A 24999-nucleotide genomic window follows, 5' to 3' on the forward strand; every position below is an offset into this window, starting at 1 on the left:
AAATAATACAATTTCCGTCTTCTCTGCAAGATTGATGGTTCTGAAACTCCACTTTGGAGAGTATGTTTAAAAATATATATACCCAGGCCCCTTCCCTGAATCTTAGGTGATTGTTTTGCACAACTAAGTTTGGAAATTAATGTAGAAGGTTACAGGGCAATCCATTTGGAGACTTTAGGAGAAAATGACTTTCCTTTTCTTTTTAGTGTATCTGATCCTGGAGTTCCTCACCCAAAAAATGGCTCAGCTTCCTTGGCAGAATCCAGAAAAACTGAAACTTCAGTAGTTATTTAGTGAAAAGAGGAGAAAGAATCAGGTCCTCTCTTACTCACCCTGCAGCCTTGAAAAAGTCCTTTGACCTTTCTCTGCCTCCAAATTCCTAACAGATTAAAGGACTATAGTGTCATTGTTTAGGGAGAGATTTATCCATCATTAAGTGTATTTTAGGCAATAGAAAGGTGACCAAGGCCAGTTGTGGGTCAGCTCCCTTGCAGAAATTTAACAAAAAGGTCAGATTCCCACGTTTGTATTGGTAGATGGTGAAGCAGAATTCTCTTGTAGAAAGTATGTGAACTTCCAAGTCAGACAGACTCATATTCAAAAATGCCTCTGCCACTTATCAGCTGTGTGGCCCTGGGCAAGTCAGTCAGCCTCCCCAGGTCTCAATTCTCTGAACTGCTCAATGGGGAAAATAGCCACCTCACAGGATAGCCCTGAAGACCGATTGTGTAACATTTGTAAAATATTAAGGGTTATACCTGGTTTATCACAAGAGCCCAATAAATAATACCCATGAAAGACATTTAGTTGGCTGTGTGGTATGATCCAGTGGTTAGTAAAGTAGGGGACAGACAAATGTCCAAATATGTTCATCAGCCTGTCTCACATTAAGTTTAATGACAATCCCATTTGGTGAGATGGGTTGATAATCTGCAAGCTTTAAACGGTATCTTCCCTGAAAATCCAGACCCTTTCTCTCTAGTTCAGCATTTTTTCCAGCTCCGACTGCCTGTCTATAGAAAATATAACACACTGAAATGGGCCTTAAGAGGTTCCAAGTTAGAATCCAGAAAAACCTAACTGGCAAAAGACCACCAGGTAGGACAGTGAAGTGCCCACGTGAGGGGCATTTTAAGACAAGGTGAGGCCAGGGGCGCCTGGGTGGCTCAGTCATTAAGCATTTGCCTTCGGCTCAGGTCATGATCCCAGGGTCCTCAGATCGAGTGCCGCAGCCCTACTCAGTGAGGAGCCTGCTTCTCCCTCTGCCCCTCCCCCTGCTTGTGTTCCCTTTCTCACTGTTTTTCTGTCAAATAAATAAAATCTTTTTTTTTTTAAAAAAGATTTTGTTTTTTTATAAAGATTTTATTTATTTGAGAGAGAGAGAGAGAGCACATGAGAGGGGGGAGGGTCAGAGGGAGAAGCAGACTCCCCGCCGCGCGCAGGGAGCCCGATGTGGGACTCGATCCCGGGACCCCAGGATCATGACCTGAGCCGAAGGCAGTCGCTTAACCAACTGAGCCACCCAGGCGCCCAAATAAATAAAATCTTAAAAAAAAAAAGACAAGGTGAGGCCGGATGTGTCATTTATTAGCTAATTGGTCACCTTGAGGCACGTCTGTAAAGCAAGTTGAATGCTTGTTTCTTAATATTTACCAGTTTTCAGAATAATTATTACACATCAACTATTTTGTTACCCTGAAATATACTACATATAAGAAAGGCTGTTTTAATGCTTGGTTTGAGTCTCTCCATTTATTTACCAGTTTTCAGAAAAATGAGTTGGTTCCTTCAAATTCTCTGAAGGTGACCGGTGATGTTTCTTTTCTTCATCTTTTCCAGTATTAGTAAGCACTCAAGAATTTTACCATTACAAATTAGCTCTTATTAGATCTTTTCTGGAGAGTAGATTTTTATACAGAGAGAAGTGGGACTAAATGTACATTTATGGAACAGCCTCTAGACACTGGGCTGGGTGTTCTCCCTTAACACTATTTTATGTTGTTTCCCACAGCAATCTTGGAAGGCAGGTGCCATTATCCCTGTTTTTTAGAGGAGATTGAGGTCCTCAGTAGCAAAGTGACTAGTATAGAGTCATAAAGCCAGCGAGTGGTCAAAATCAAGATTTGTCTGACCCAAATGGCACCGTGTAGCTTTTCTGAATGAGGTCCTACAGACACTGAGTCACACTGGGTAGGGCTTACTAGTTACTTCATCAACCTCCTATCTTAGATCTTACCATATATCCTCCTCAGATGTAACTGTTTTGTGACCCCAAGTTTATCACTCTCATACGTGGAAAAGCAGTTCCTTGAAACTAAATACCACCTAGATTTTACTTAATGAAAATTTATATTATATTTACACCCCCCCTCCAGTAAATTTAGTTTACTTTTTACTTTTTTGTGCTCAGTCGGTTAAGCATCTGCCTTCAGGTCAGGTCATGATCCTAGGGGCCTGGTAACAAGCCCTGAGTCAGGCTTCCTGCTCAGCAGGGAGCCTGCTTCTCCCATTCCCTTTGCTGCTCCCCCTGCTTATGCTTTCTCTAATAAATAAAAATCTTAAAAACAAAAAAACTTTTTTGTGGGGCGCCTGCGTGGCTCAGATGGTTAAGCATCTGCCTTCGGCTCAGGTCATGATCCCAGGGTCCTGGGAGCCTGCTTCTCCCTCTGCTTTTCTCTCTCTCTCTCTCTCATGAATAAATAAAATCTTTAAAAAAAAAAAAAACTTTTTTGTGTGTGGTGGGCTCCTACTCTCTCAGATTCTGTCCTACATATTCAGGTAATATATGCTGAAAACCTCGACTGTATCTTTCTATATATTTTCCATGCTCATAGAATAATATATAAAGATATATTTATATAAACATATGTAGGATATGATTTGTTATTGTTTCCAAAAATCAGGCCATAGTCTATATTATACTTTGAAGCATATTTTATTACTTAACATTGTGGAAATCCCTCAACGTCTCTTCCTATAGCTCTCATTTCCCTTTCTTAAAGGTTTTCTAATATATTTTTCATTATGGCCCATGGCCTATAGATATACCATCATTTACTAAAACATTCCACTATTGATATGCCTTCATTTGATGTTTTTTACTGGTGTTGTTTTGGGTTTTTTTGCCAATATGAACATTACAATAACCACCTTTGTTCTTACATCTTTATATACTGATGCTTTTTATTTCTATGTTTGGAATCTTGAGGACAGCTGAGTTAAACAATATTATCTTTTAGAACAGATTTTGCTGAATTGCTTTTTAAAAGTCTATAATAATTTACATTTCCACAGCAAAATCTGAGAGTTCTCTTCCTACCATTAATGCCAGCAACTTTGTCATTTTGATTTTTTTGCCAGTCTGATCAGCATCGTGATTGTTCTCATTGTTAATTTGCATGTTCTTATTAAAAGTGAGTTTAAATATCTTCACATTTATTGGACTTTCTCTTGATTAAATACTAATTTTTATTGTTCACCCAATTTCTATAGGGTTAATCCCTCTTGACAATTTGTGATCAATATTTGAGTGTTAGCCTCTATCTACCCAGAGTTGCAAATTTACCCCCATATCTATTGTCTGTTGACATTGCTTATGTTATTTTTTTGCCACACAAAAAACTGCTTTTTAAAACAAGTGTAATATGTCCATTTCTTTCTAACTTCTGAGTTTCTAGTCTTGTTTAAGGTCTCACCTACTTCTATAGTTTTATGTAGTCTCCAAGATTTTCTTAAAGGATTTTTGATTTTTTATGTTTTACACTTGAGTTTTTAATCCATCTGCAACTTAAGTTTTTTGGTAAATAATGTATACAGATATAATTTTATTTTCATTCAGATAAATAAAAGTGCTTCTATTTATAATTATTTCTCCTCTAAAATTTTCTATTTTGACATGTTTTTTAGTCTACTTATTAGTTTGATAGTATGTACATAGAATTTTGGAATAAATAATATACATATATCAAAGCTGTAGGCTCAAAACTTTTTTTTTTTTAAAGATTTTATTTATTCATTTGAGACACAGAGATAGAGAGAGCATGAGCAGGGAGAGAGGCAGAGGGAGAGGGAGAAGCAGGCTGCCCAATGAGCCAGGAGCCCGATGAGGAGCTTGGGCTCCTCGATGAGCCCAGGACCCTGGGATCATGACCTGAGCCTAAGGCAGACGCCCAGGCGCCCCTAATATGTTTTTAAGCTGAAAGCGGTACTTCATCAAAAGGTTTTGGAAACCACCATACTAGACCATAAACTCCTTGAGGACAGTAATTATGTTTTCTCTTATTTTTGAATCCATTGCTAAGACTGTCTCTAGCACATTCTATGTGTTCTGAAGATAGTTTTAAAATAATTGAATAAATGAAAACTGCCATTATCTGATTCATGGGTCTTAAGCAACACAGCCATTGAAAGACTTGACATTCCAGCTGTGTCCTGTGGCAAGATATCTGAGAACAAGCAATGACTCATAGTAGCAGGTAGTATAACTTTATTGGTGTCAAGTTCATACATTTTTAATATGGGAATATAAATTCTTAAAACCTTAAGAGATTTCATTGGGCTTGTAATCCATAGGTGCTTATGAAATTGTTAATTATTTTTTGTGACTACAATCCCTGCCTTTTAAGGCCAGTCATCTAACTCTCTGTTAATGGCAGTTGGTAAGGAAGAATTAATCTTCTCAATACTTTAATGTCAGAGGCGTGATTATATTTAATTTTAGATTTTGAACTTCCAAAAGACAAAGACTCTATAGAACATACATTCTGCCAAAAACCTATGTCATCAATTACTAGTTGGGAAAATCCCAATTGTCCTCTCTCTTTCTGATATACAAATTAACCTTAGAAAAAATAGCAAGTTGCAGCACCTGGCTGGCCCAGTGGTGGTGAGTTCAAGCCCCATGTTGGGCACAGAACCTACTTAAGAAAAAAAAAAAAAGCAAGTTTACTTTCTGTGTTATTGCACTGTTTTTAATAACAATACTGAACAAAATTTCATTTACTCAATCAAATGGATTATGTTTAACCCGTGTCCTTTGGACTTCCTATATTGACTTTTTTACAGCTTTTTTTTTTTTTTTTTTTTTTTTAGAGTAAATGTATCACAATCTCCTTTTTCCCTTTTCCTTTTTTCCCCCCAGTTCTAGCAGTTGGTTGTCCTGGTTGATTATTACAAATTAGGCTGGTGCTTCTACCGCTGGACATTATGCATCATTTCTTTCTACTTTTTGTTTTGCGTTCAGTATTCACTTACCACCACTCTCTCTTCTGACTTTGGGAAACAGAAATCATGCCAAAGACTTGTTTTTGCTATAGGTCAAATGGTGTGAAAAGGACCTTTTCTATTCCACTTTGCTAGTATTTTTTCTTGAGCTTGTTAGAAGGAAGAGGATAACCAAGATTAAGGAAAGGCAAAGAAATTTAAGCAGAAATAACTGGATTTTTTTTTTTAAAGATTTTACTTATTTATTTATTTGACAGAGAATAGAACGGCAGGAAAAGGCTGCTTTTCCCGCTGAGCAGACAGCCTGATGTGGGGCTTGATCCCAGGATCCTGGGATGACGACCTAAGCCAAAGGCAGACGCTAACCGACTGAGCAATCCAGGCGCCCCAACTGTTTGGAGTTTAAATTCACTTAGGAATCAAAGTATTGGAGACAATTGCATAGAACACAGTATGGATTTTTTTTTTTTTTCAAGTAATAGCCACACCCAACTTGGGGCTTGAACTCAGGACCCGGAGAGTCGCATATTCTACGACTGAGCCAGCTAGGCGCCCCGGGAATATTTATTCTTACGCACCCTCTTTCCCCACTAGAGGCCTCTTAAATTCCTGGAGACTTGACTTTAATACAGGCGCTACGTGGCAAAATCAAATTGTGAAAAGAGACTCTAGACTCCATTCAGTGAAGTTATTGGGTGCAATGGATGCCTTATTCTCAGAATGGCCTGTGGAATTTAAATTACACTTATATTTAGAGAAATATCTTTAAAAACCAAGATCTATACTTAAGCAAAACAAATCGGCCAGTGACTAGCAGCGACAAAAGTATATAAATCCTTACTATGATAAACTAAATAAAGGACAATATCTAAAAAATACTTAATGATGAATTTGAGGAGATTCTGACTCTAAGTCCCTTTCCCTTACAAGAAAAAAAATCCTTCCAAAAAAAGTTATTTGAAACAAAAAACTGTACTTTGCAGCCTTCGCGCTTAGAAGACAGCGAACACGAACAAGAACGCAATCCAAAAAACACCTAACATAGGTCTAATGTTCTTACCAAAAACTCAAAAAACTTTAAGATTATGAATTAAGACTCAGAAAAACGAATGAAATATCACGAAAATACTTTATTAGACCTGAAAGAGCTGCCAGAGAAAAACGTACCATTTGATTTTCCGAACGCAGGAGCAGACAGCTTCTTCCTTCAGCGCCGGGAAGCTGGGAATTGTAGTCGGGAAACTGCAACGGTTTCTCCGCCGGATTCAAGTTTCTCTGCTTAATGCTTAGGGGTGGGAGACTCTTTCACTCCAAGTCCAGTGTGCCTGGGCTCTCATTGGACTCTTCCGTTCAACACTTAGTGCATTTCCCTACGTCACCAATGAACGCTTTAGCCTAAGAAGGCCTTCACATACTGGGCGTCTTATCCTCGCGTTGGAATGGTATCAGCCAATGAGAGGGCAGAACTGACGGATGTTGTAGGGTCATGGGGGAGAGTCTGTAGAGCCTTTCCCCGCCAGCGTCCTCGCTCTTCGGCTTCTCGAGTTAACCTGGTTGTTTGTCACCGCTGAGGCCGTGGCTGCGAGCGGAGCGACCCGCTGTGCGGCTCCTGGGTCCCTCTACCTCGTTCGTTGGTGTGGCCCTAATGGTGCGGCAGCCTCTGGACTCCTAAAGCTCTGGCGCGGTATGTAAGGGTCCAGGGGCGGCAGACAAAGCGGTGGAGCTAGGAAGGCCGCGGAGAGAGGCCCCTGCATCAAGTCTGCGAGTCGGCCTGGGCCGAGGCGCTTCCCGCTGGCCTTCTCCCGACCCAGCAGTGCGTCCCACCAAGCGCTTTGAAGGGCCTTGCCCTCATGTGTCCTGTGAAAACGTTAGCTTTGCTCATTTCCTCTCCATCCCCCGCACGTCCGATTTTTTACGAACCCTGTCGTTATAAATGGATGTTATCTCACTTCTTTCTCTCTCCAGCTTGTTCTTTGGTAACTCTTGCGCACCTGCATGTCTGCTAAGAGTGGAAGGACATTGTTGTGGTTGTCTTCATTCAAGAGAGATCAGCATTCACATCCCTATATTTTAATAACTTCTTGGAGGCCTTCGTGCAGTTAGCAGTTCGTTTCGTGATAGTGCACTGATGTGTTAGGGAGGTGCAGAATATACCCCAACACCTGGTGGAATAGAAGTACCACAGGATCAAGTGTTGTTCTTGTTTGGTGATTGCTGATGCTCTCTTCAAGTTATTTTTTTGATCCTGATAATCACTCAGGATTTTTGAGAGGAAACGGAGGCTCAACTTCTTGAAGAGTTACAATTAGTTGCTAGTAAGGGAAAGCCAGATCTGAACCCAATGCTTATGTTATTTTTTTAAAAACTTGCTTAACTGAATATGGATTTAGGCTGTGGTTGTGTACTCTCTGTAGCTCTTAGTTGTAAGAGACCTAAATCATTCTTTGAATCGAGTGGTAAGTTTTGGCTGAAGAAAAGAAAATCGTAATTATAGTCTCACATCTATCACCTAAATTCCCAGTTCCAGCAGGATAGGCCTCACCTGGGAGTTTTTTGGAAATGCAGAATCTCAGGCCTCGCTCCATCTACTGAATCAGATCTGCTTTTGAACAAGATCCCTTAGGTAAATCAGTTCTCCTTAAATTTTGGGGAGCATGCATTGTTTTATGATTTGTTTGTCCAAATTGAACCAAACGAAAGAGAAAAGGTATGCAGTGTATGCATTTGTGTTCTAATAGATGAGGAGAAAGTTGTTTTTTTCACATTTTCCTCATTTGCTAGTGAGGCTTTGATTTTTCATTATGTCTGTATTGGCAAGTTTAGCTTAGCAGCCAAAAATCTTAGAAAAGACTATTTTAAAAGTAATTAAAAACTAATTTGTAAGTCATCAGGTATTGGTCTAAAAAATAAAATGATTGAGACAAGAGATGTTAAATAGCACTGCTAACAAATAAAATTTCAGGAATCTTCTGTTTACTCACAAAATCTGTACACAAATTCTCCACTATAATTTCCCCCCACAATTTTGTTCCTTTGATTAAGAGCTTCCATTTTCTTTTGAAGGAGTCAGTAAATTTGCTACTGCGAGTGGTTTTTTAAGTTTATTTATTTGGTTATCTGGTAATGAAACTGAAACATAGTCCCAAATTCACTTACTGTCATGTTGCACAGTAATTAAAGTATCTTGTAGAATTTAAGTGTGCAGGGTTTTTTTTTTTTAAAGATTTTATTTACTTATTTGACAGAGGGAGACACAGCAAGAGAGGGAACACAAGCAGGGGGAGTGGGAGAGGGAGAAGGAGGCTTCCCGCGGAGCAGGGAGCCCGATGCAGGGCTTGATACCAGGACCCTGGGATCATGACCTGAGCCGAAGGCAGACGCTTAATGACTGAGCCACCCAGGCGCCCCAAGTGTGCAGGGTTTTATTCAGATGTTCCCAGCCATATTAAAAGGACATGCAGTTACCGACCAAAGTTTAAATTGCTCTTATTTGTACCAGGAGTCACCTGGTGTGCTTATTAAAATCATGTGTTGGGCCCTACCTCCAAAGATTCCTAGTGAGGTCTGGGTATGGGTCTTGGAACCTGCATTTTAATAATCCCAGTTTATTCTGATGTAGGCTGCCCAGGTCCACATTTCTTGGCATTAGTATTTTAAAATGAAAAGAGCAACTAGAAAGCTAGCTTATTTTTTTGTTTTCAATATTTTATTTGAGAGAGAAAGGGAGTGAGGGGAGAACACGAGCAGCAGAGGGAGAAGCAGGCTCCCTGCTGAGCAGGGAGCCCCATATGGGGCTTGATCCTGGGACTCCGGCATCATGACCTGAGCTGATCTTACCGACACTTAACCAACTGAGCCACCTAGGTGCCCTGTAAGCTTTTCTTTTGAACCTAATGCAGTACTCATTACAGTAGAAAAGAAAAGAGCTGTTTTGGTTTTTTTAACTTAAGTTTTGGTTCATTGGTTGCTACAAAATTACTCAGATAAGTGTATTTAAAATGTTATTTGGAATTATTTTGAGGGACGCCTGGGTGGCTCAGTTGGTTAAGTGTTTGCCTTCAGCTCAGGTAATGATCCCAGAGTCCTGGGATCAAGCCCCGCATCCGGCTCTCTGCTCAGCGGGGAGTTGGTTTCTCCCTCTCCTGCTGCTCCGCCCGCTTATTCTCTCTCTTTCTCTCTCTCTGTCAAATAAGTAAATAAAATCTTTAAAAAAAATTATTTTGAGATCTGCCAATTTGAGAATAAGAGAGGGTAAGATAGAATGGATACCAAAATGTATCATTTAAAAAAAAACTCAGGTCATGATCCCAGGGTCCTGGGATCGAGTCCCACATCAGGTTCCCTGCTCCTTGGGAGCCTGCTTCTCCCTCTGCCTCTCTCTCTCTCTGTCTCTCATGAATAAATAAATAAAATCTTTAAAAAAAAAAAAAAACATTTTTTCCCGCCTAAGAAGGCTAACATTTTTATCAAACAACTTGAGTGTGTGAAAATGATACAATTAACACAGAAAGACTAAATGTATCTAGTACATGAATTGGCGGTAAAGTTCTAACTTTTGTTTACTTTTTTCCATTCTCTCAACTGTTCCATAGCTATCTTATAAAAACTGCTATGTGAATTCCTCAATCCACAGAAATAAAGATCATTTAACAGGATTCAGGCAATTCTCAGAAAAACTTGATATTGGCAAGAATATTAAATAAGGAAAGAAAAATGAACTCTAACACTGAGGAAATCTCTCGAAGTTTTACCTAAAAACTCATCTAATTTAGGGGAGAAATCATAGCTTCTGTCTACCTTTCTTGCATTCATTGAAGTGCCATAGGAAATGCAGTGCTTGACCACAGCTTCTGCCTCTGTTGTGTTAGGATTTTTGATGCCTTGTGGTATTTCTGACCTTTTCCTTGGAAGATCCTGATTTGAGTCCTCTCCTTGTCTGTGGGCTTTGAAAATTGGAATTTTTAAATGTTTTGGCTCTTACTCATCTCAAAGGAACAGGAAAGGCCATAACTTTTTCAGCATCATTCCCACTGAATAGTTACAAGGACTCCTTAGATAAGAATGGAGCTCTCTGGTGAATGCAAAAGGACCTCTTTAAGTGTATTTGGTTCTTAAATGTAGCTCGGCTCTTGGGTCTTTGAGCCAGTAATTGGTTCTTCAGGTACCAGTTTGGATAAGATATGTGCTGGTGACAGCACATAAAGCTCATGGATAAGGTCGTTTGTAAACAGGGATATTGAGGATGCTGAATATAGAGGCACCTAAGAGACAACATTACCCCAAACCCGTTAGTCTTATCTCTGTGTGTTCAGTCTATTGCTTTTTTTCTAAATCCTTTTTTAAATTGCCACAGTAACTATAATATTTTCATTTTTTGAAAATAACCTGCCAAATACTATCTCGCTAAAGCCCTGTTTTCTCTGAGTCCTTTATTTTGCATTTGCTTGCATACCTAAAAAATTTAATGTATTTTATCTTGAATAGGATTTCTTTTTGCCATGTGGTATGAATTAAACTTGCTTAGCAGTGGTTTTAAACTGCATAGAAGTCATTCCAGTACTATTTATTGAGTAATCTTACTATTTTTGATTGATTTTGGGTTCCATGTAACTTAACACTTTATTGAGCATTTACAATGTGCTAGGCACCAGTCTGAGCCCTTTTCATGTATTGCCATTTTATTTAGACAATACACCTTTGATAACTGCTGAAATTAGCCCTATGTTAACAGATGAAGAAACTGAGACAAAGAGTAGGGGATTTGCCCAAAATTGTATTTACCAAGCAGTGGAGCCTTGGTCTGACTCACTGAGAGCCTGCTTTCTTATATTGAATGTATAAATAACTTTTCTGGGAGAAGTATCTTTCTTTTGCAGTCCCCCCCCTTTACTATTTATAGCTTTGTATATTTCAATACCAGGTAAGAGCATTTCTGCATTATTACCTTTTCCCCCCAAAATAGCCTTTAGTAGTCTTTCTGGAGTTACAGAAAAATTTTGTCCCTCCCTTCCCTAATTGGCATTGTTTTTGAAATTGGCACTAAACATACTCATTTATTCATGGAAAGTATTTACACCTTTATAGTCTTACTAATAAGGAATATGCTGTGTAACTTGGTTAATGGAAGTTATTATTTTTAACTTTCTGCACATATGAAGATTATTCCTTGATATTTTGTTTCTTTAGCTTTTGTATGTTTAGCATGTTATATTTTCTAAAATATCCAGGTTTGCTTTTATGGGGAAAAGGTACGTGAATTTACAAGGACTGTATGAAGGGGAACCTGAACCTGGGTGGCTCAGTCGGTTAAGCAGCCGACTCTTGATTTTGGCTCAGGTCATGATCTCCGGGTCCTGGAATCAAACCTCACATATCACTCAGTGCTCAGGATGGAGTCGGCTGGAGATTTTCTCCCTCTCCCTCTGCCCCTACCCCCACGCATGTGCTCTTTCCCTCTCTTTCTCTCTCTCTCTCTTATTCTCTCTCAAATAAATGAATAAATTAAAAAAAATAAAAGTACTGTATGGAAAAAATAAAAAGACTATGGAAGGAAACAAAGAGGGTTGCTGGAGGGGAGAAGGGTGGGGGGATGGGGTAACTGGGTGATGGACATTAAGGAGGGCACGTGATGTAATGAGCACTAGGTATTGTGTAAGACTGAAGAATCACTGACCTCTACCTCTGTAACCAATGATACATTATATGTTAATTGAATTTAAGTAAAAATTAAAAAGACTACGGAAAATGGACAGGCTGTTGATTAGGAGATAAGATTTTAGCACTCTTTTATATTCACTAGCTTTTGTCACATGGGGCAAATTATTTAACTTCTCTGTGACTGTTTCCTTATTTGTCAAGTGAATTATCTCAAACTGTGTTCCATTCTTCTGAATATGGCACACTCAGGTGTGTTTAGATTCAGTTCAGATTCACTGTGATCTCCCTAACTCCTGGGGCCTGACACACAGGGTGAGATACCCTTCTTGGCTTTTTTTGTTGTTGTTCACATCCTTTTTTGACTTCCTCCTTTTTCCTAGGGGATTTTATCTATTGTAAACCTAGTATGCTGGGTTTTATTCCTAGATGAATAAGAAGAAAAAGCTTTCAGCTAGCCACCTTTCCTTGAAACACTTGTATTAGGCCCCAGAAATGTTCTAGAGGAGAAAAGCACTGGCAGTGGTATAATTTGAGAAGTATAGTGAAGGTTATGAGCATGAACTATAAAGATCTTGTTTATTGTGACTGTAGTGTTAAAATATGTATTGCTAAAATGGAATTTATTGGAATATTGAAGATGACATATGTTCTTTAAATTTGTGCACATAAATAACTTGATTTTTTTTTTTACTCAGCTTCTTATGTTCATTTTACTTAAACTGTGGAATTGCCAATTCTCAAATTTTTGTGTGATTTAGATTCATCTGTTTCTTTCTAAAGGTGTTGTAATCCTGATTATTTGACAAATGCCAGAATGTACCTCAGCAGCCTAGAACTAATTTTGCAAACCATTTCTACAGAATTTAAGAAGATTTTGTTCACGTGTATGGCATAGAAGATGAATTCTTCCTCCTCCACAATGAATGAAGAACCTGATGCTCTCTCAGTAGTTAACCAGCTACGGGATCTAGCAGCAGATCCATTAAATAGAAGAGCCATTGTCCAGGACCAGGGATGTCTGCCTGGCCTTATTTTGTTTATGGACCATCCCAACCCCCCTGTTGTCCACTCGGCTTTGCTTGTAAGTTACCTTTAGTAATTTTAGTCTCAGTGTTACAATTTTGCAATTCAGAAGAATTTTAAAAAGTGTTAGATGACATGGTAAAAAATTAAAAGTGACTTTAGAGCAAATAGTGGTAAGTCTGCATTTCTGTACGTGCAAACTCGTATGTGTGTGTATAGTCCTTTGACACAAATGGTAGCATACTACATGCATGGAATGTTCTGCAACTTCCTTTTTTCACTTAAGAAATCTTGAGGATTGTATCATTTCAATATGGATAGACACATTAAAAAGATATGTATTGTTTTTATTTTATAATACTTTAATAAGGTCTGAATCACATACCATACAAGTCACTTATTTAAAGTGTATCGTTCATTGGTTTTTAGTGTATTCAGAGTTGCAGAGCCATCAGCACAATTTTAGAGCATTTTCATCACCTCAGAAAGAAACTCTTCTACCTATTGCTTCCCAGCCCCCCTAAGTAACCACTTTCTCTGTGTTAGTCTATTTGGGCAAAAAAAAAAAAGCCTATATATTTTTTACATAAATAGAATCATGTAATATGTGGCTTTTGTGACTGGCATCTTTCACTGAGCATAATGTTTTCAGGATTCATCTTTATTGTCACATGTCTAGTACTGCACTCCCTTTTATGGCCGAATAATACTCCATTGTAGGGAAATGCCACATTCTCTTTATCCACTTATCAGTAGATGGACATAGCACTTGTTTTAGTAGAAGATGGGAAGGAAAGATAAAAGGAGAGGAAAAGAGAAAAATGTACAGGATCATAGGTAATAAAGTAGAAGGAGCTACCATGTAATGAGAAATGTGCAAACTAGAGAAACGTGAAAGAACAATGCAGAGCAATCAGGCACATCCAGAATGTGATAATTTCTCGAGGACAAACAATCTGGTTTTGTGAACAGTAAATGACATTAAAAGCAAAGACAGTTGGGCTAGAGGAGAGGAATAGTGGTAACTGTTAAAGATTAAAAGTGATTTAAGAGACTTATCAGCCAAGGGTAATGTGTGGACCAGGTTTGGATCCTAATTTGAACAAATCAACCAAAAAACGTATTTTTTTAGATAGTTTGAAATGAATATGGATCAGATAGTAGGTATTAAAGAATCATTATTACTTTTGCAGGGTATAAATTTATTAACTAAAAACTAATTTCTTAAGGATGTGACAGTTGAGGCCTTCTTAAGGATTTACTGGAGTACTTACAAATGAAATTATATGTTCTCCGATATTTCCTATAAAATACTAATATTCCAGTGTAGTGACCGACAGGGGAGATGGTTGATAAAATTGTTGGTGCTGCATGATGAGTTCAGCAGGGTCACCACACATTTTCTCTACTTTTGTGTCCTCTAAAATTTTCATAACAATGTTTGAAAGAAAATTATTGTAATAGATATTTTAAACCATTGCCCTTTACTTAAAAACCCACGATGAATTCCCACTTAGTCTAATTTCACAAGTTTATACAGAATAATAATATATGCATTTTCCTTTTCAAAAATCAAACTTCATAATACAGATTTTCTATTTTACCTTCATAGATGAAATTTAACAGGCAAAACAGACATTGACAAGTGAACAGTAACAACAAATGGGAAAATTTGCATGGCCCCTAGTTTGGTCTTAATTGCAATAAGGATGAGAAGAGAGTGTTGGTCTCTAGATAGGGACTTGGGGTTGAAGGAAGAACTATTTTTTTTTTTGATGGACTAGACTTGGACCTATTTAAATTCAGAAGGCTAGGGGCAAAAAAAAAAACGGGCTGTCAGAGAGTGGAAGAAGTTTAAGGGGGCTCTTACAATTGTTAGGGAAAATGGGACAGGTTGTTGACTGAGGAGAATGATGAGATTGTTTAGCAGTGAAGGCCGGATTAGGTTGGTAACACTGAATTGAGAAGATACTTCTGGCTCACGAAACTCCTTTTTCACCTCCCTTCAGGCCATTGGTAGGCCCTGAGAGCCAAATAGTTGGATTTGTTCAGAGTTGATTCCTGGCCAGGTAAGTTGTACAGGAGGCTAGGCAAGGAAATTCAGGTTCTTGGCAAGAGATTAGGTGAAAATGATAGCCTGTAGATGCCAGGCTGAGCAGGAAGGGAAGTGAAGTCATGGAGGGACAGAGCTAGAGAGAAAGGAGGGGAATAAGTGGGTGCCAGTTCTCCCACTGAGGTTGAAGAGCAGGTGTAGTGTTTTTATAATTTCGTTTTCTCTTCACTCTTGGCTTATAAACTATACTTTCTTTCATTTCATATGATTTCTAATGAGATTGCTGTAATTCTTAATCTTTCTTCCTCTCTACATAATTAACTTTTTCTGGCTTTTTTGGTGACTCACTTTTTCAGCAAATGATTATGATGTGGTTGGGATGGGCGGTTTTCTTTGTGTCTTGTTTTTGTTCTTGGGATTTGTTGAGCTGCTTGGATCTGTGGTTTTATAGTTTTCATTAATTTGGGGAAATTGTCATCCACTATTTTTTCGGGTTTTTTTAATGCCTCCTCACTCCTCCTCCAGTACTCCAGTTTCATGTATGTTAGATATTTCATGTGGTCCTACAGGTCATTGTTGTGCTGCTCTTTTTTTTTTTTCCCCTTAAGTCTTTTTTTCCCCTCCTCTCTGAGCTTCATTTTGGATAGTTTCTATTGCTACATTTTAAGCTCACGGATCTTTTTTTCTGTAATGTCTATAATCTGTTCTTAACCCATCCAGTTTTGTTTTCATTTCAGATATGTTTTTGTCCTCTAGAAGTTACATTTGGGGCTTTTTAATATCTTCCATTTCTTTCCTCACCATGCACATGTTTTCCCACTCATCCTTGAACATATGGAGCATATTTATAATAGCTGTTTTTAAAATGCCCTTATTTTCTAATTCCATCTCTGTCACATCTTGGTTTGTTTCTATTGATTTTTCCCCTCCTCTTGGTCAGATCCCACCTCTCTTTTATTCTGCTCTGCAAATTCTAGCCACCTGGGGTGTTTTCTGACACCAGCCAATTCTCAGATTCTCTGTGGACACCACCTGGGTGTTCAGCAATTCAGTTCAATTCAGACCTACCCACCTGGAGTTAAGTGTCAAACTCCCCCAATGTAAGGCTCACTCCCACAAGACTGCCTGCACTTCAAAGGCCAGTTGCAAGTATCAGGTCACCCGAATTTCTGACGGAGCAGCTATAAATTGGGTGTTCCAATGGCCCCCTCAGTTTTGATAATTTACTAGAATGGCTCCAGAACTCAGGAAGCTACTTGACTTATATTTACCAGTTTATTATAAAGGGTACGAATGAATAGGTGTATAGGGCAAGGTCTGGAGGGGTCCTGAGTGCAGTATACCATGTGTCCCTGTGGGGTTGAGGTGTGCCACGCTCCTGGCAGATGGATGTATTCACCAAATCAGAAACTGAAGCCCCTTGTTCAGGAGTTTTTATAGAGCTTAATCTCCAGCGCCTCCCCACCTCCAACCAGTGGGTGAGGCTGAAAGTTCCCACCCTCTAATCTCTTGGTCTCTCTAGTGACCAGCCCCATTCTGAGGCTATCCTGGAGCCTCCACCCAGCTCACTTCTTTTACATAAACCCAGGTGGGATCAAAAAGGCTGCCTTATGAATAACAAAAGAAACTGCTGTCAGTCAGAAAATTCCAAGGGCTTTAGGAGTTCTGCACCAGGAAATGGACAAAGACCAAATACTTCTTTTTATTATACTGTACCACCCTAACCTCCCCACCTCTGATCTCTGCATCCCTAACTCAGCAAGACCACTGGGCTCCATTTGGGTTCCCTCTCTCTGTGCTAGTTTGAAAACTGCCTCCAAAGCAGTAAGATGGGGGCAATTATAAGGCCGTCCTCATCATTTCTCTCAGAGGTTACAGTCCTATGCTGCCTCTTGTTCAGTGTGTTTAATACATGTTGTCCTGTTTGTTAGTTTTTTGTGGAGGGAGGGCAGTTCCCATGGCAGTTAATCCTTTATGGACTGAAGTGAAAATCAGGAGTTGCAGAAAGGATATGAGATTATAGACAGGTCATTGAATTTGTGATTTGGTACCATTTTCAGTAATTACCAGGCACCTGGGAAATGTAGTGTAGGGGATCAGTAGCAAATGTGAAGGTCAGCAGGCTGAGATGGAGAGTTTTGGATGGTGTAGTTCACAGACATATTCCTGAGAATCAGGTGCCAAAGTCTTCAGTAAATGATGAGCGATTAGGTCTGTGGAACAGCTAAATGAAATCCCTAAAGAATCAGCACGTCAAAGAAATACTTGCAAAACTTACTTTAAATTTTAAGAGAAAAGCACCGTAGAAAAGTTAAACTGCACAATAGAAATTTGTGTGAGTTTATCTGTTGCTTTTCAGTAAAAAGACATTTTTAAAGGTGAATTGTAAAACTAGAAACAGTTCATTCTGTAAAGGTGGTTGTATGTTTTGCCTCTTTCAGCAGTTTCTTTTAATTAATAGGTAAAAAGCATCTAGGGAAATGGTGGCTATTGGGACTACTCCCTGAAATTCATAAATAGTACATGGTTCCTTGTATCTCCGTCAAGATGAAGTGGTGAAAATAAAGCCGGAACAACCTAATTTTGACCTTGCAGATAAGTTCGGAGCCATCATTTCAAAGAGCAGATTCAGCTGCTTCAGCTCAAAGGATCATATCTCCCTCAGGGGACTGCTCTGATTATCACATTTAAAGAAGAGTTTCTACTTCAAAACCAATTCTAAAAACAAAAACCTATTTTTCACTCTTTTTCCTCTTGCAGTAAGTTAGTAACGGGTTTAGTTTTGAATAGTCTGGAGTTGTGAATTAACCTGTCACTGTTTTTGCTGTAGGCTCTGCGGTACTTGGCGGAATGCCGTGCTAACAGAGAAAAGATGAAAGGAGAACTGGGGATGATGTTAAGCTTGCAGAATGTTATACAGAAGTAAGTACAATAGAGGGTGTCTCCTAAGGCAGTAGAAAAATGGATCTTCCTGTTAAATGTATGCTGATTGTTAATATATCATTTTACTGAAATTTTTATTCCAATGTGAAGGCATACTTTTGTGGGTTATATGTCCAGAAATGTTCTGAGGGTCAATGTTCTGATTATTCTTAAACATTTATATTAGTAGTACTTATGAAAATGCTCAAATTTTATTTAAAATGTTGATAAATATGGTACTTATGAATCATATCTTTAAAAAGAGAAAATCCTACCTTGTATGAAGTTATGTGAGGTGTATGTAAATTGATTTGCTAGCAGAGCAACACAGGTTACTAATCACATTTGAAAGTATGCAGTATTGGGCGCCTGGGTGGCTCAGTCCGTTAAGTGTCTGCCTTTGGCTCAGGTCATGATCCCAGGGTCCTGGGATGGAGCCCCAAGTCGGGCTCCCTGCTCAGCGGGAAGCCTCCTTCTCCCTCTCCTGCTCTCCCTGCTTGTGTTCTCTCTCTGTCAAATAAATAAATAAAATCTTTTAAAAAAATGCTATATTATAGTACTTTACAAAGTTCTTTTACTGTTTCATCCCTATTTTACTCAAAAGAACCAACATCAGTATCATGGCAGAAAGGGGCTTTTGATAAGATTTTCATGAGCATTATTTAGACATTTCTGAGAGACTTAAGAGCCATTTAATTTGAATTTTAGCAAATGGGTGGTTTTTAATTGTACCTTTCATCTTACTAAGATTTTCATATCCATTGTCTCATTTTGTTACTACAACTTTTTGAGGTAGATTTGACAGATAACACTTCTATGGGTAAGGAAAAAGGAAAATACAGAGTCTAAGTTACTTATCTGTAATCCTTCATCTGTGTTGCCCCTGGGAATGCCTGGTTTTGTTCCTTTCTTAGTCTTTACTGATTTCCTGTTAGAAGGCTAGAAATTGAAGATTAAGTGTTTTGATATTTCCACTATGTCTCGAAGCAAAAAAGCTATTCTTCTGAGGCTTAATCTTAGTTTACTGGCTATTTTGATCTTCTAGACTTGACTGCCTTTAAAACTATAATGAATAACCATTTAGTTTTATTTATTTATTTTAGGTTACTTATTCATTTTGAGAGAGGGGAAGTGTGTGTGAGAGAGAGAGAGAGCACAAGCAGGGGGAGGAGCAGAGAGAGGGAGAAGCAGGCTCCCCGCTGAGCAGGGAGCCAGACTTGGGGCTTGATTCCAGGATCACGGGATCACGACCTGAGCTGAAGGCAGACACTTAACTGACTGAGCCACCCAGGTGCCCCTAATTTATTTGATTTAAAATAAATTGAGTAATCGCCAACACACCTGTCTTACATTGGCATTCTATCTCTTGCCATCTAATCAATGCAGACACAGGTACTACTGAGAAGTGTCCCAGTACAGGGTATACAGATGAGGTAATTTATAACAACATAGAAGTTGTTACTCTGTAAACCCTTGCCCTCACCTCCCACCCAACTGGGTCTTCTTTCTTTTCTTTTTTTTTTTAAGATTTTTTTTTTTAATTTGTCAGAGCACAAGCAGGGGGAGTGGCAGGCAGAGGGAGCAGCAGGCTCCCCGCTGAGCAAGGAGCCTGATGTGGGCCTCAATCCCAGGACCCTGGGATCGTGAGCTGAAGGCAGACACTCAACCGACTGAGCCACCCAGGCCCCCAAAACTTGTATTTATTTTAAAAGGCTCTTGGGTGGCATTTCAGAGTCCTCTGCATTCACCTTCAGTTTTTTGCAAGATCTGATGCATCTTCGGAGGTCCACCTGTCTGCAGCTCCCCACATCAGCCTCAGCCACAACTAGTTTCTCTGAGCTGCAAGGGTAGGATGTGAAGTCTCGATTTATAACCCTCCTCCCCACCTGGAAAGAATTCATTAGTTATAAGTGTCCTGTTCGAATCACAATTCCAGTGCAAACCTAATCACAAATTGCATCTCTGGCACATCCGGTGCTTTTAGCTTTTGCACAAATTCAACATGGTAACCCTGACAGCATTCCAGGGCATAAAAGGGTCAAGAACAATAAATATCCACTGTAAATGACCACAGGAAAGAAATTCTTTGGCTTGAGTGCTCACAAAAGTTCTGTACTTCCCAAACACTAATGGTTAAATTGTATCAGTGCAGAATCATCTAAACTGACTTCCAAGGCTGCGTGCGTTTTTTTCTTTTCTTTTTTAAAGGTTTTATTTATTTGACAGAGAGATACAGAGAGAGAACAAGTAGGCAGAGAGGCAGGCAGAGGGAGAGGGAGAAGCAGGCTCCCCGCCGATCAGGGAGCCTGATGCAGGGCTCGATCCCAGGACCCCGGGATTATGACCTGAGCCGAAGGCAGCCACTTAACCGACTGAGCCACCCAGGTGCCCATGCGTGCGTTTTTTTCTTAGTGTTCTTGGCTTCTGGATAAATTTTACTTATTAATCTTATTTTTTTTCGGAATCTCTAAAATATTTGTTCTTATGGGGTCAGCTGCCTGGTAGGGTGCCTTAATCTTTGATGATAATAAGATAGAGACTGAAGTTTTTTCCTTGTTTTTATTCAGGTGATCAGTCAGGAATAAATAACAGAAAATGTTAACTGCCATCAGATGTGTTAATTATTCCCTATGGTTTGAGGTCAATTCCACTAGTAAAAATTTGCATTTTAGTTCTTGAGACAAAGACTCTCTTTGACCCTCAGTTTCCTTACTAAAGCCTACAGTGATACGTGCAAAGTGATCAAGGACTGAATGGGATAATATATGTAGAAATGCTTTGTGTATTTTATAATGTATGAAATATAAGGTGGTATTCTTGTTTCTGGTATGCTTTAATGCCATAGAGTTAACTATTTTTAACTGGCATATTAGCTCTGTTGCAAACAGTGAAAGGTTTAAGCATAATATGGATGCTTCTGTAGGACTATTTCATTCATATGATGAACTTAAGGTGGTGTATTCCTTTAACACATAGATACTGAAGTTGAAATATGTGGTAAAAATTATTTAAGTATAAGAAATTAGATGAAAAAATTAATGTTGCTATTTTAAAATACACCTTAAATTTGAACTTTGAAGATTTAGAGCGAGTTTTAGAGGTCCCATAGATTAAACCTGTAAAACAAGTTTTTAGTTTGGTTGGCTAAGGTTGTAGTATAGTGTAGTATATATGTGTGTATATGTGAGTGGATATATATGTAAGTGAGAGAGACATCTATAAAATAGTAGGGAGACTTGGGGCGCCTGGGTGGTTCGGTTAAGCAACTGCCTTCGGCTCAGGTCATGGTCCCAGAGTCTTGGGATCGAGTCCCGCATCGGGCTCCCTGCTCAGCGGGAAGCCTGCTTCTCCCTCTCCCACTCCCCCTGCTTGTGTTCCCTCTCTTGCTGTCTCTCTCTCTGTCAAATGAATAAATAAAATCTTTAAAAAAAAAAATAGGGAGACTGTTTATATCTTTGTAAGAGAGGTGGTGTGTCTGTTCAGGTCATTGGCATATCGTCTGGAAAGGAGATCTTAAGATGGAGTTAGAAATGGAAGAGGTTTGTTGTGGGATAAGGTCTGTAAAGATAGAGGAGAATGAAGAAGGCCTGGACCACAGTCTTTAGACTTCAATGCAGATCTGTCATCTGCAGGATAATGAAGAGGAAATTGAGTGAGGGAAGGAGTCTTGGATTGCAGTGCAAATCTGATAGTCAGTTCAGTGGGGAGCTCCAGAGCAAGGATTACCTTGAGATTGAGTTTTGCCTTGGGCAGAAATGGCCAGGCCCTGGTGTCCCCACTGCTCAGTTATTGGCTGGGGGCTGCCCGTGAAGAGCCAGGTTGAAGGTATGGTATGAAGTTTTGAACGGTGTGGTGGATCTCAAAGCCAAGACAGCTGGTGGCTCTCCTATTCTACTTCCTGCAGCCAGAGGGCAAGTTTCTTTCTTAAAGGGAGGTCTATGAAGTATATCTCTTTGGCTGCCACAAGTGGCTAAGCTTTTTAACTCAAAGTATGTTTTTTCGGACAATGTGGTAATCATTGCTGGCTCTTCCAGTAGTCAAACAGATGTACAACCATTGTTGTACACTCCATTATAATTTAATCCTATTGCCCTCTCAAAAGTGGAGATAAGATGTAGTAATTTGTATATTTTGCAGCTCATTTGACTGTTGGAGATCTCAGATTTGAAGGTTGCCTTTTAGTTTTTTTAAGATTTTATTTGAGAGAGAGAACACAAGCAGGGGGAGCTACAGGCAGAGGGAGAAGAAGAAGCAAGCTCCACACTGAGCAGGGAGCCCGATGTGGGGCTCGATCCCAGGACCCTGGGATCATGACCTGAGCCGAAGGCCGCCACTTAACTGACTGAGCTACCCAGGCACCCCCATTCCTTTATTTCTGAATTCCTTTATTTAAGATTTTATTTATTAATTTGACAGAGAGACATAGTGAGAGAGAACACAAGCAGGGGGACTGGGAGAGGGAGAAGCAGGCTTCCCACGGAGCAGGGAGCCTGATGCGGGGCTCAATCCCAGAACCCCGGGACCATGACCTGAGCCGAAGGCAGACGCTTAACAACTGAGCCACCCAGGTGCCCCTCCATTTCTATTTCTTGAGTGACTGATATGTTTAATGTTAATTCCTTTTTGTTATTGTTACCGTGTATATTATGTTATAGTAGTTGTATATCTTTTTCTGCCAGAGTTTTCTTCTTTCACTTTGAAAAAAATTTTTTTTAAAGATTTTATTTATTTATGTGAGAGAGAGAAACAGCATGAGAGGGGAGAGGGTCAGAGGGAGAAGCAGGGAGCCCGATGTGGGACTCGATCCCAGGACTCTGGGATCATGACCGGAGCTGAAGGCAGTCGCTTAACCAACTGAGCCACCCAGGCGCCCAAAAATTTCTTCTGATACTTAAAAAGATTTGTGTTACTGTTATAATGGTTGTTTTTGCGCTTATACTTTTTAAAAATATTCTAAGTTGTCTGTTTTCTTACTTAAACTTCCAGTATCTTAATTTTTAATGGCAATCTTTTGATTCCCACTTATTTAATGTTCCATAGTCATTGAGCTTTTTCTGCTTTCCTCTTTTCTTCTCCTTTTTTTTAAAAATTGTTTTGAGTATAGTTGACACACAATGTTATGGTAGTTTCAGGTGACTCTCCTTTTTTTAAGTTGGGTTATTTCTGCTTTGTCAGAACATTTCATTCTCTGTCCCACCTTTGTTTTAAACTTAGATCCACACTTAAATATAGAAAATGTTCATTGTCCTTTTGGAGAAGTTTTCCTGGCCATCTCTTGATTGGTTGAAGCTCATTGTCTAGTAGATTGCTCAAGAAAAGGCTCAACTATTCCTTGACTTCTTTCATATTTAAGACTCTTTCTATAACCTTAATACTTGAAGGACACCTGGACTAGATCCATAACTCACCTTTTTTTTTTAAAGATTTTATTTATTTATTTGAGAGAGAGAGAGAATGAGAGATAGAAAGCACGAGAGGGAAGAGGGTCAGAGGGAGAAGCAGACTCCCTGCTGAGCAGGAAGCCCGATGTAGGACTCGATCCCAGGACTCCAGGATCATGACCTGAGCTGAAGGCAGTCGTTTAACCAACTGAGCCACCCAGGCGCCCCATAACTCATCTTTTGTTTCCTTGGGATTCTTGAAAATTTTGTTGCCATTTTGCTCCATTTTCCCTTGATTTTTATTTTGTTTTTGAGAAATCTGATGCCAATATATTTAATAAAAGATAAGGACAGTAGTAGTAATTAATATATCAGGAGCATTCTTCCATATAGCCATTTTCCTGTAGCAGCATTCTTTTTTTTTTTAAAGATTTTATTTATTTATTTGTTAGAAAGACAGAGAGGGAACACAAGCAGGAGGAGTGGGAGAGAGAGAAGCAGGCTTCCTGCTGAGCAGGGAGCCCGATGCAGGGCTTGATCCCAGGACGCTGGGATCATAACCCGAGCTGAAGGCAGACACTCAACTGAGCTACCCAGGCGCCCCCTGCAGCATCATTCTTAATGGCTACAGTCATGTCCCACATCCTTTGTAGTTGTTTTTGTTTTTCAGTGTCTTTTTGTAATTATTTGGAACAGAGGTTGGCAAATATTTTCCTTGAAAAGCCAGATAGTAAGTATTTTAGGCTTTGCCAGACATTCAGTCTCTGTTGCAATTACTCTTACGGGTCAAAACAGTCATAGTTAATATATAAATGAATAAGCTTTGGCTCAAGGATCATAGATTGCCTGCGTTGGATTTCAGTGCTACCTAAACAGAGCTGTTGACTTCTTTCTTAGAACGCTTTTTAAATTAGGATTGTTTTGGGGTGCCTGGGTGACTCAGTCGTTAAGCGTCTGCCTTTGGCTCAGGTCATCGTCCTGGGGTCCTGGGATTGAGCCCCACATCAGGCTCTCTGGCGGGAAGCCTGCTTCTCCCTCTCCCAGTCCCCCTGCTTGTGTTTCCTCTCTCGCTATCTCTCTCTCTGTCAAATAAATAAATAAAATCTTTAAAAAAAAATTAGGATTGTTTTTGCATTGAAAAATGAAGTATAATTTTCTGGGTTACATAAATGTCACCAGAACACATTTTCTTAGCAAACAACACAGAAAAAAAAAAAAAGCAGTTCCAAAAGGAAAAGTTAGGATGTTTTTCAAAAGACAGTAGCAAGTCTTTAACAGTAAAATAGTATATTCATTACTTTTGTATAGTATTTGGAAATCTTAACTGACCTTTATGAGCAATATAAAATGTTATTAGCAACATCTAGAATAAGAGTGCATTGGTATTTATGACCAGTAAGGAAATATATTCAGAATTAAAATTTTTTTTGATATATAATAAAGATCAAGGTTCTTTTAGTTGTGTTTTATGAATAATGCTGTGAACCTTTTCAGTATAGACAACTAATAAGAAAAAGTGGTGAGGGATCAATATATACTTCATTATGGAATAGTAAATTACTGAGAGCAAAATTCCAATTACTTAGATGAAAGAACTTTTCAAGGTAGTCTTTTTTTCTGATGTCAGATTTTAAAGACTGAACTAAATCCAGGGCATTATTAATCAGCTCTTTCAGTTTTCACTTGCCTAAGATTAGGACAATTAATACTTGTTTAGTTATACAGTCTCTCTTACATTTA

The 24999-nt window shown here is 39.1% G+C and overlaps 1 protein-coding gene across 2 annotated transcripts in view; it reads left to right on the plus strand.

Moving 5' to 3' along the window:
• The first annotated feature begins 6712 nt into the window (after positions 1-6712).
• The window catches only part of ARMC1 (armadillo repeat containing 1), a 35681-nt gene continuing 17394 nt past the window's right edge, over positions 6713-24999 (plus strand). For both annotated transcript variants that reach the window (XR_003610749.2, XM_028112867.2), the window contains exons 1-3: positions 6713-6907; positions 12741-12961; positions 17787-17878. Coding sequence is in view for 1 of the 2 variants with exons in the window: in XM_028112867.2 (XP_027968668.1) it covers positions 12779-12961; positions 17787-17878 (275 nt within the window). In the remaining variant the exon portion in view is untranslated. The remainder of the gene's footprint in view (positions 6908-12740; positions 12962-17786; positions 17879-24999) is intronic.

This window comes from Eumetopias jubatus, unplaced genomic scaffold (assembly GCF_037043125.1).
Source record: "Eumetopias jubatus isolate StellerSeaLion01/CBP00866 unplaced genomic scaffold, mEumJub1_p1.0 scaffold_4, whole genome shotgun sequence".
In the NCBI taxonomy this organism is placed as follows: Eukaryota; Metazoa; Chordata; class Mammalia; order Carnivora; family Otariidae; genus Eumetopias; species Eumetopias jubatus.